The 9,570-nt window shown below is 39.8% G+C and overlaps 1 protein-coding gene across 1 annotated transcript; it reads left to right on the forward strand.

The window, feature by feature from the left end:
- Positions 1-3,520: 3,520 nt before the first annotated feature.
- LOC143040573 (uncharacterized) lies at positions 3,521-3,931 on the forward strand. Its single transcript, XM_076211652.1, has one exon. It carries the CDS (start codon positions 3,521-3,523, stop codon positions 3,929-3,931), a length of 411 nt encoding a protein of 136 aa, XP_076067767.1.
- Positions 3,932-9,570: the final 5,639 nt, after the last annotated feature.

Raw genomic sequence — 9,570 nt, forward strand, 5'->3', positions numbered from 1 at the left:
GAAAAGTCTGGGGTAAACTTACTCACTACAGTAAATATAACAAAAGAAAAAATGAAAAGGTGTATAGACAAATTCAAAGATAATAAAACACCAGGGCCTGACGGTTGGCATCCAAGAATCTTAAAGGAAATGAAAAATGAGATTGTTGTTCCATTAGAAATTATTTTCAAGAAATCCATCATATCCGGAGATGTCCCAAGAGAATGGAAGCTAGCTAACGTTACTCCCATATTCAAAAAAGGTGACAAAAAGAAACCAAATAACTATAGGCCTATAAGTTTGACTTCAATCGTAGGAAAAATAATGGAAACTATCATCAAAGATGCTATCGAACATCATTTAGAAAGTAACCGATTGAGAAATGATAGCCAGCATGGTTTCAGACGGAAACGTTCTTGCGTGACTAACTCGAAATCTACAACACAGTTATCTCGAATTATGACAAAAGAAACAATATAGATTTAATATATCTAGACTTTGCAAAAGCTTTTGATACCGTCCCACACGAAAGACTACTTACTAAATTAGCTTTGCATGGAATAAGTGGTAGCCTATTAGGTTGGACGAGTAATTGGTTGAATGGTCGAAAACAGAGAGTTGTTTTAAATGGAAAAACTTCTGGATGGAAAAGTGTTGCAAGTGGAGTTTCTCAGGGTTCCGTTCTTGGGCCACTTTTATTCATAGTAAATATAAATTATATAGACCATGGACTAAAATCTACTGTTTCCAAATTTGCTGATGATACAAAACTGTGCGGAGTGGTAAATGATCACTCAAACCAATTAGATATTCAAGAAGATTTAGATAAAGTACAGCAATGGTCTGAAAAGTGGCTAATGAAATTTAACACAAGTAAATGCAAGGTAATGCACATAGGTAAAAATAACAGTAAGTACGATTACAAGTTATTTGGAAATTCGTTAACAAAAGTGGATAGTGAAAAAGATCTCGGCGTAATTATCAGTAACGACCTCAAATCATCTAAGCAGTGTATTTCAGCCTCTGAGAAAGCAAATAAAATTCTGGGACTGATTGCGCGATCTTTTGATTTCAAAAGTCCATCACTCATTAACAAGCTATATAAATCGTTAGTTCGTCCACATTTGGAATATGCTGTTTCCGTATGGTCACCTAATCTCATTAAAGACATTGACAGACTGGAAAAAGTACAACGGCGAGCCACAAAACTGATTCCAAATATCGAAAATAAATCATACGAAAATCGACTAAAACACCTTAATTTGTTTTCCCTAAAAAAGCGTAGACTCAGAGGTGACTTGATACAGGTCTTTAAGATTTTAAAGGGAATTGACAACATCAAAAGTGACAAAATTTTCACATTGAATGAGAATCAGACAAGAAACAATGGTCTCAAACTGTCCGGAAATAGATTCAATTTGGAAGTAGGTAGAAACAACTTTGCCAACCGTGTAGTTAATGAATGGAATAAACTTCCTGCACAGGTAGTGCAATGTAGTTCAGTTCGAAGCTTTAAGAATCATTTAGATAAATACCTAAGTAAGATGCTGTAATGATTATAATATATCTTATAATATTTGTTTTTGTTTTGTTATCATTTGTCTTTCTGATTTTCATTTATTATTAGTTATATGTCAATTTATTATTATTTACTATTTACCTGTTTGTTTATTATTTAACTATACCTATGCGTTTATTTATGTATTTTATTTGTTATTTACATTATTTTAGTTTTTATTTTATTATTTTATTATTAATATGATTTTTTTTCGCATCCGACCTAGATATGGATCAAAAGGTCTCCTGTCGGCATGCTCCGCCTTTGCAATCCTTTGTTTCACCGAGGCAAATGCCAAGGGAACCCTCACATTGATATCAGCAAGATGTCTCAGCCAGACTTCGTAGAGCAGTTTACGCTAGGATTTGAGGAAGAATTTGGCACCTCGGGGATTGGTGACTCTGCAACAGAGAAGTAGGGAACGTTGTGGAATACCACACACCAAATAGCCCTAGCCACCATTGGGAAGAAAAGCTTCAAGTTACAGGACTGGTATGGGTCCAAGTCATCAGAGATGACTCCCGTCATTGAAGCCAAGTGCGATGCTCTTGCCGAGTACAAACGATCACCAAACATGAAGAATCTACATATACACAAAGATGCCAGGAGCAAAGCACAACAGAATGCAAGGCGTTGCGCCAGCAAATATTGGAAACCATGTATATAGCTGCTATGATAGGAAACATCAGAGGAATGTACGACGGCATCAAAAAGGCACTAGGACTACCACAAAACAAGACAGCTCCCCTCAAATCGTTCAATGGTAAAGTGATTACAGACAAAAGCCAACAGATGGAGAGATGGGTGGAACACTACTCCTACTTCTACTCCAGAGAGAATACTCTGTCCCCCCACATTCCTTGATGCTGTAGAATACCTGCCAGTAATGGACGAGATAGATGCAGAACCAACTGTAGAGAAGTCAGGAAGGCCATTGATAGCTTGGCCTCAGGCAAGGTCTCAGGCAACGACGGGATTCCACCTGACCTGATTAAGCACTGTAAGACCACCCTACTGCTCTCACTACATGAGGTTGTCTGCCAGTGATGGCAAGAAAGCGCAGTATCACAAGAACGAGGGTCAGAGAAGTGACCTCTACAACCACAGAGGCATTTCTCTGCTCGGCATGTCGGCAAAGTATTTGTTCGGTTTATTTTGATACGGCCACGGAAGCTTGCTGAACTAGTCTACCCAGAATAACAGTGTGATTCTCGGGCTGAGAGGTTAACAGCAGACATGGTCTTCTCTCTATGCCAGCTTCAGGAGAAATGCAGAAAACATCAGATACCTTTGTTCGTCGCCTTTATTGACCTCACCAAGGCCTTTGATTTTGTCAGCGGAGACGGACTATTCAAGATGTTTCCGAAGATTAAATACTAACCAAAACTATACATCATGATCGCATCTTTGCACGACAAGAAGGAAGGGACAGTACAGCTCTTCTGAGCCCTTTGACATCCGCAGGGGAGTCAAGTAAGGTTGTGTCCTTGCTCCCAAACTCTTTGGGATCTTCTCTGCTTTACTCCTGAGACACGCCTTTGGTACTGCGACAGAGGGTGACTATCTTCAGACTATATCAGACGGTAGGCTCTTCAATCTTGCCCAACCTCAGAGCCAGGACTAAGGTACGCGAAGTCCTCATTATAGACATGCTGTTTGCGAATGATGAAGAAATTGTAACCCACAATCAGCATGAACTACATTCACTGATGAATTGGTTTTCCCAGGCCTACAAGGACTCTGAGTTTACCATTAGCCTGAATAAAACGTATGTTCTGGGACAGATCACAAAGGTTCCTCCAACCATCTCCATAGATAATTACGAGCTCGAATACCCATGAGTTCACAAACCTTAGCTCCACCATCACTGATATCCTTTACCAGGGCTTTAAGATCAACAAGAGGATTAGGAAGGCCGCTAAAACACTCGTTCGCTTTACAACACGAATGTGGACAAACAAACAACTGAGAGTGAAGACAAAAATGACATTATACAACACTTTTGTTATCAGTATACTGTTGTACGGCAGAAAGACATGGACCACATATGCCAGACAGGAGAAAAAACTAAACACCTTCCATCTGAAAAGCATCCATCGCTTCCTGGGCATAACCTGGCAAGACAAAGTGTCCAAATCCGAGGATCTGTCCCGCGCCGGTCTTCCTAACATGCGCACCCTGCTCAGGCAGCGCAGGCTGCACTGGCTTGGTCATGTTCATCGCATGGAGGATGGCCATATTCCCAAAGACATTCTCTATGGAGAACTAACTTCTGGCGGGAGGACAAATGGCCGTCCACAGCTGTGGTTCAAAAATGTCTGCAAGAGAGATATGAGAGCACTCTGCATTGACGTCAAGTCCTGGAAAGACCTTGCAGCTGACTGTACAATCTAGAGAAGTACCCTGAACCAACATCTCAACACAGGGAAAGTAAACCTGAAGAAAGCAGTAGCTGCCAAGCGAGCATGCAGGAATGAGCGCAATAACTCCAAAAGGCTAGAGATCTCCCACAGATGTGACTTATGTGCAAGAGACTACCACTCTCCCATTAATGCACCCAATGGTCAACTTTACCGAAAGACCTTCATTTTACTTTTCATTACACACACACACACACACACACACACACACACACACACACACACACACACACACACACACACACACACACACACACACACACACACACACACACACGACTCGGTGGTGCAGTTGGTAGAACGATGAACTACTAGCATGGTGGTGCGCGTAGTGCTTGGTTCGAATCCTGCCCAGGGCCGAAATTAATTTCGGTACAGCTGCGCTTCGGGTCGTTACTATTCACTCTTTTCCCTTAGAACATGTACATCCTTAACTCTTCCTACCATACTCCTGGTCACCACTATATAGTACATTAACGCTCTATCTGCAACCCTTCTATCCACCACCCTCTACTATGTGTACTTACGTTTGACGTTCTTCCTAAAAACTGTATTTGCTATCATCAACTCTCGAGAGAGATACATCTCCACCATCAATTCTCCACTACGATTTTTACCTGGAACTCCATACTTCCCAATCACTTCGTCTATTGGTTCGTTTCCTACCCTAGCATTAAGGTCGCCCAATACAACTACATTGACAATTCACCCTAATCTCTCTATTCACTCATTTATATCTACCCAAAAAGCCTCCCTTTCCTCTACACTCTTCTCACTAACAGGCCCATACGCACTTACAAACACCCCCATTTCCCTTCCCAGCTTCACCTTCATCCACACCAACCTTGAAGAAACCTCCTTCCACTCCACTACACGCTTGCCTATCTCTTCACTTACTAGTATAGTCACCCATCTCCCTCGTCCCCTCTTCACTTCTGAGAACCTCCCAGCAACACTACCAACTTCACACTCGCCCCTCCCTTTCATTTTAGTTTCACTCAAAAGAGGCACATTCATATTTCTTCTCACAAACATACTGCCTATCTCTTCCCTTTTACTCTCATCTGTACCACATCCACGCATATTAAAAGACCCAAACCTTAGGGTTCTGGTTGGAAAATTCCCAGACCCTCTTATACCTTTACTTTTTTAGGAATGTCCCCTTTTGGGGCTACAGATAGCAGGACTCCTAATCCCATCCCCTGTCCCATTTTTGTCGCCTAATACGACCCAAGTGGGAAGACTTGGTGGTAGTATTCTTTCACCCCACCACAGGGTAGGCGAAAAAAGGAAATGAATATTCAGAGGAATGATAGAGGACAGTAAAAAGGGGAACAGTCGTAGTAGAAAAGTGTCATCTATTCTCTATGAACAGAATTTTCCTCTATCACAGACAAAATGATGTGTGCCTTTGGTCCGTACGGGCGCCCCATATAGACTCTAAAGTATCAACTACATGCTACTTTGCCACAATAGCATGCAGCCAATACCCCAGACGGGATATATACATATATATATATATGTATGTATATATATATATATATATATATATATATATATATATATATATATATATATATACACTGAATGGTTCCCAGTGAACAATCAATATCTTTTTTCAACCACAAATAACTTTTAATTCCATGCCATCGCAGTCGAGACTGAAGAATCGCTCGATGGAGGCATCCGTTGAATATTGAAACGTGGACGAGCCGAGGATTCGAACCCAGCTAACCCGTAACAAAGTTACAGTGGCTTTAACTCTTGATAGCGTATTGGTTTAAGTCACTGTAACTTTGTTACGGGTTAGCTGGGTTCGAATCCTCGGCTCGTTCACGTTTCAATTTCCAACGGATGACTCCATCGAGCGATTCTTCAGTTTCGACTGCGATGGCATGGAATTAAAAGTGATTTGTGGTTGAAAAAATTATATACATATATATATATATATATATATATATATATATATATATATATATATATATATGAAAGTGAAGATAAATGTGGGTAAAAGTAAGGTAATGAGATGTACAAGGGATGAAAGTGGCAGCAGACTGGAAGTGAGCATTAAGGGAGAGCGACTGGAGGAAGTGGATAGTTTTAGATACTTGGGTGCAAATGTGGCAGGAAAAGGTGGAGTGGAGAGGGAGGTAGAATGTAGATTGAGAGAAGCGAGTAAATGCCTTGGTGGATTAAAAAGAGTAATGAGGAATAGATATTTGGGAATGGATGCTAAGAGGAGACTGTATGAAGGAGTGATTGTGCCAACAGCACTGTATGGGGCAGAAACATGGAACATAAGTGAAAAATAGAGAAGTAGTTTGAATGTGTTTGAGATGAGGTGTCTGAGAAGTATGATGGTGTGATGCATGAGGTGGAATGGGTGGGGGGATGGGGGGTGAGGTAGTATATGTGAGGTGAGCAAAATTTGACGCAGCCCGAAAAGATTTCTCCTCGTCTTCTCCTTTTATGCATGGGGGGGGGCGGAGACGGGGGGTCGCCGATTTAAAGAAGCGGCCTTGCTGTGGATGTGCTGTGCCTTGCGACACTGCCTCTGACCCAGGGCAGTGGACAAGGTGCAGGGATGACCCGTCATCCAAGAGGTGCTAAGATGGGAGGGAGGGTGGAGGGGAGTGGAGTGTTTTGAGGGATGGAATGGGTGGGAATGATTTTATGTCTTTTTCTTTTTGGCTAACTCCTTTGTAAGAGGGAAAAGCCTTAGCATATGTATCTATGTACATATTACAAAGGATTACTAAGGCGGAGCATGCCGACAGGAGACCTTTTGGTCCATATCTAGGTCGGATGCGAAAAAATAAAAATGATAAACTAATAAATAAAAACTAAAATAATGTAAATAACAAATAAAATACATAAATAAATGCATAGGTATAGTTCAATAATAAACAAACAGGTAAATAGTAAATAATAATAAATTGACATATAACTAATAATAAATGAGAATCAAACAGACAAATGATAACAAAACAAAAACAAATATAAATATATTACAATCATTAAAGCATTTTGTTTGTGTTTATCTTAATGATTCTTAAAGCTTCGAGCTGAACTACATTGCACTACCTCTGCAGGAAGTTTATTCCATTCACTAACTACACGGTTGGCGAAGTTGTTTCTACCCACTTCCAAATTGAATCTATTTCCGGACAGTATGAGACCATTGTTTCTTGTCTGATTCTCATTCAATGTGAAATTTTGTTCATTTTTGATGTTGTCAATTCCCTTTTGAATTTCAAAGACCTGTATCAAGTCATCTCTGAGTCTATGCTTTTTTAGGGAAAACAGATTCATATGTTTTAGTCGATTTTCGTATGATTTACTTTTGATATTTGAAATCAGTTTTGTGTCTCACCGTTGTACTTTTTCCAGTCTGTCAATGTCTTTAATGAGATTAGGTGACCATACGGAAACAGCATATTCCAAATGTGGACGAACTAACGATTTATATAGCTTATTAATGAGTGACGGACTTTTGAAGTCAAAAGATCGCGTAATCAGTCCTAGAATCTTATTTGCTTTCTCAGAGGCTGAAATACACTGCTTGGATGATTTCAGATCGTTACTGATAATTACACCGAGATCTTTTTCACTATTCGCTTTTGTTAACAAATTTCTAAATAACTTGTAATCGTACTTACTGTTATTTTTACCTATGTGCATTATCCTTGCATTTATTTGTGTTAAATTTCATTATCCACTTTTTAGACCATTACTGTAATTTGTCTAAATCTTCTTGAATATCTAATTGGTTTAAGTAATCATTTGCCATTCCGCAGTTTTGTATCATCAGCAAAACACTACTCTCTTCCCTCCCTCTTATCTTTGTACTTCCTGGATGACGGGTCATCTCTGCATTTCTTCCACCACCCTTGGTCAGAAACAGTGTCGCAAGACACAGCACATCTACATTAAGGCCGTTTCATTAATTCGGCGATCCCCCTCTCCGTCCTCTCATGCAGAAAAGGAGAAGACGGGGAGAAATTACTTCGGGCTGCGTCAATTTATTTCTCATACATACTCCTTCACCCACCATCACCCACCCACTACCCCTCATGCATCACAGCATCGTCCATACACAACCCTTCTCCATTCATCCTTATCTTCTGCCCTTTCCCGTCCATTCTCAACAGACATTTCCCTCTTTCCCAATATCCCGTTTACCCCATCCATCCATCTCATCCTAGGTCGTCCCCTCATGTTCACTCTTTCCACCTTTGCCTTCCATACCTCTTTTACTAATTTTTCTTTACACATTCATTCCATATGTCCAAACCATCCTAATACTCTTTCATCAACCCTATCTCCCAACTCCCTTTCCACCCCTGTCTGCTCCTCACCTCCCCATTCCCCACTCTATCCAGCCTAGTAACCCCTATCATACTTCTCAGGCATTTCATCTCAAACACATTCAATCTCCTTCTCTCTTCCTCTCTTATGTTCCATTTTTCTGCCCCGTACAGTGGTGTTGGCAGAATCACTCCTTCATACAATCTCCTCTAAGCATCTATTCCCATATGTCTATTTCTCATTATACTTTATAACCCACCAAGACATTTACTCGCTTCTTTCAATCTACATTCTACCTCCACCTCCACTCCTTCCTTTCCTGCCACATTCACATCCAAATATCTAAAACTATCCACTTCCTCCAGTCTTTCTCCCTTAATACTCACTTCCAGTCTGCTGCTCCTCTCTCCCATTGTACATCTCATCACCTTACATTTACCTACATTTATCTTCAACTTCCTTCTTTCACACACCTTCTCAAACTCTGTCACTAACTTCCTCAATACCTTCTCTCATCCTGCTTCAAGCGCTGTGTCGTCAGTAAGCCACAACTAGCAACTCCATAAGATACCCTGCCAACCTTCCTCTCACTGCCTTCTCTTCCATTATCATCTCTCCATCTGCACGATAACAAATGAAATACATAAATAAATGCGTAGGTATAGTTGAATAATAGTTAAATAATAAACAAACAAGTAAATAGTAAATAATAATAAATTGACATATAACTAATAATAAATGAGAATCAAACAGACAAATGATAACAAAACAAAAACAAATAATATAAAATAAATCATAATCATTACAGCATCTTGCTTAGGTGTTCATAAAAATGATTCTTAAAGCTTTCAACTGAACTACATTGCACTACCTGTGCAGGAAGTTTAATCCATTCATTAACTACACGGTTGGCGAAGTTGTTTCTACCCACTTCCAAATTGAATCTATTTCCGGACAGTTTGAGACCATTGTTTCTTGTCTGATTTTCATTCAATGTGAAAATTTTGTCACTTTTGATGTTGTCAATTCCCTTTAGAATTTTAAAGATCTGTATCAAATCACCTTTTTTAGGGAAAACAGATTAATATGTTTTAGTCGATTTTCTTATGTTATATTTTTGATATTTGGAATCAGTTTTGTGGCTCACTGTTGTATTTTTCCAGTCTGTCAATGTCTTTAAGGAGATTTGGTGACCATGCGGAAACAGCATATCCCAAATTTGGACAAACTAACGATTTATATAGCTTGTTAATGAGTGATGGACTTTTGAAGTCAAAAGATCGCGTCATAAGTCCTAGAATTTTA

The sequence above is a fragment of the Oratosquilla oratoria genome, chromosome 29, assembly GCF_046742065.1.
Source record: "Oratosquilla oratoria isolate Oo_2021 chromosome 29, ASM4674206v1, whole genome shotgun sequence".
In the NCBI taxonomy this organism is placed as follows: Eukaryota; Metazoa; Arthropoda; class Malacostraca; order Stomatopoda; family Squillidae; genus Oratosquilla; species Oratosquilla oratoria.

Coding starts and splice junctions, on each gene's coding strand:
- LOC143040573 (XM_076211652.1), top strand. CDS start 3,521: ATGACATTATACAACACTTTTGTTATCAGTATACTGTTGTACGGCAGA.